This window comes from Polyodon spathula, chromosome 30 (genome assembly GCF_017654505.1).
Source record: "Polyodon spathula isolate WHYD16114869_AA chromosome 30, ASM1765450v1, whole genome shotgun sequence".
Lineage (NCBI taxonomy): Eukaryota > Metazoa > Chordata > Actinopteri > Acipenseriformes > Polyodontidae > Polyodon > Polyodon spathula.
Window position 1 is genome coordinate 8,336,175 of NC_054563.1, and position 1,541 is coordinate 8,337,715.

The 1,541-nt window shown below is 36.2% G+C and overlaps 1 protein-coding gene across 1 annotated transcript in view; it reads left to right on the forward strand.

Moving 5' to 3' along the window:
* The first annotated feature begins 1,320 nt into the window (after positions 1-1,320).
* Positions 1,321-1,541, forward strand: part of LOC121302616 (CD166 antigen homolog) — a 4,409-nt gene continuing 4,188 nt past the window's right edge. Inside the window, exon 1 of the mRNA XM_041232619.1 lies at positions 1,321-1,432. Coding sequence (XP_041088553.1) covers positions 1,321-1,432 — 112 coding nt within the window. The remainder of the gene's footprint in view (positions 1,433-1,541) is intronic.

Consider the following 1,541-nt stretch of genomic DNA (forward strand, 5'->3'; position numbering starts at 1 on the left):
ACATTGTCAAGGCATTAATTTGGCTGACCCCATTCAAAGCTGTTTGTTACAAAGTAGCACAGTATTTGAAAGAGCCACCGTTTTTAGTTTCACTACATTTAAGGCTTCCTTTATGTTTAAGAAGAGCTTGATCATTTAATCAAGTTTGATACCCCTGTAGAAATGACTTTAAACACTGTACAACCATGTATTAACATGTATGCATTTATTTGTCAGGGATAACTTTCTATTATAGATGCATTGTACACGTGATTTAGCAAACAGTTAGAGAATTACAAAAAACAAACACAAAAAAAAAACAATAAATATCTAGTAATTTTGTTTTTAAAGAGTGTTGTGGTTATTATAATGTTCTGGTCTGGGCTGTCTTTTGTAAGGGGGAACCTGGAAAGACTGCCAGTTCACTATTGACACTCTTTTTTTTAAAATGATACAGTAACACATACAGTAAGAAGACCAACAACAAATGGCTTATTATTTGTTTTGTATAACCATGTGACCTATAGCTATTCAGTTATGCTGGAGTGGTTGTCGTCTTTGATCTCTGGTGATAGGTATTGTCCACTGCACTGTATCTCATATCCACATCTAGTGAGGTCTTCCCTAAATTGCACAAAAGAACCTCTTTCAGACTGTGCAATATTACCTTGCTTATATCAAAGTGTATATTTGACAGGCGCTGTCTGGTTTAATTCACCTGTGATGTTCAGATATTGCAGTGGTCACTACAGCTCGCTTCGAGGGGACCAACAGTTTTCCAGCACTTGATGCATTCTGTAGTTATTATATGACAAGGATTTTGGTTTTTCCTAGTTTTACTATCCTGGTTTTTAATAAAAATTCCAGTAAGTGCCTTTTCGGCTCTGAGTAAGACTTTAATATATTAATCAATCATTCAGTGACAGTTTGCAAGGCTGTGCGGTCCCTGGAAGACTTTGTGATGCCCTGTATATCTAATGTGGACAGTATCCTGTAGATCAAAGGATACACAGATTTAGAATCCTAATAAAAGTCAATGGCAAAGAGCCTTTGCAAAGTAAAGGTTTGCCTATTAAAGAGCGGATATGAATGATATACACTGTATTGTGCTTTACTAAAGAACCTGGCTATTGGCTAATGTATTCATTTTGTTGATGGCACTATAGCACTATCCACTACTGGGGCATTTCAGCACATCTCTTTAAAAACTTCTAAAGCATTAACAAGTAAATTTGTTCTTTTGAGGATTTGACGCTATTTTGCATAGCAATTGAAAGTAATTGAAAGTCTTTGGAGATACTCATATGAAGCTGTTATGCATGAAATGAATCGGTGTGCCAAATGAATGTTGTGATAATCTTTCAGCCCTACCACCAGCAGCTGACAGCTTTCCAGTCAAGGGATGAACGTGATTATCCTCACAGGTTTTCATTAGAGTGCGCCGGCTTTTCAGGTAGTTTAGTTTGTTGTACTCATTTTCCCATTATAAAAGTTTACTGCAGTAAAAGCACAGTGTAATAAACCATGTTTAAAGCATGGGAAAGCATAGGAAGCATTGTAAA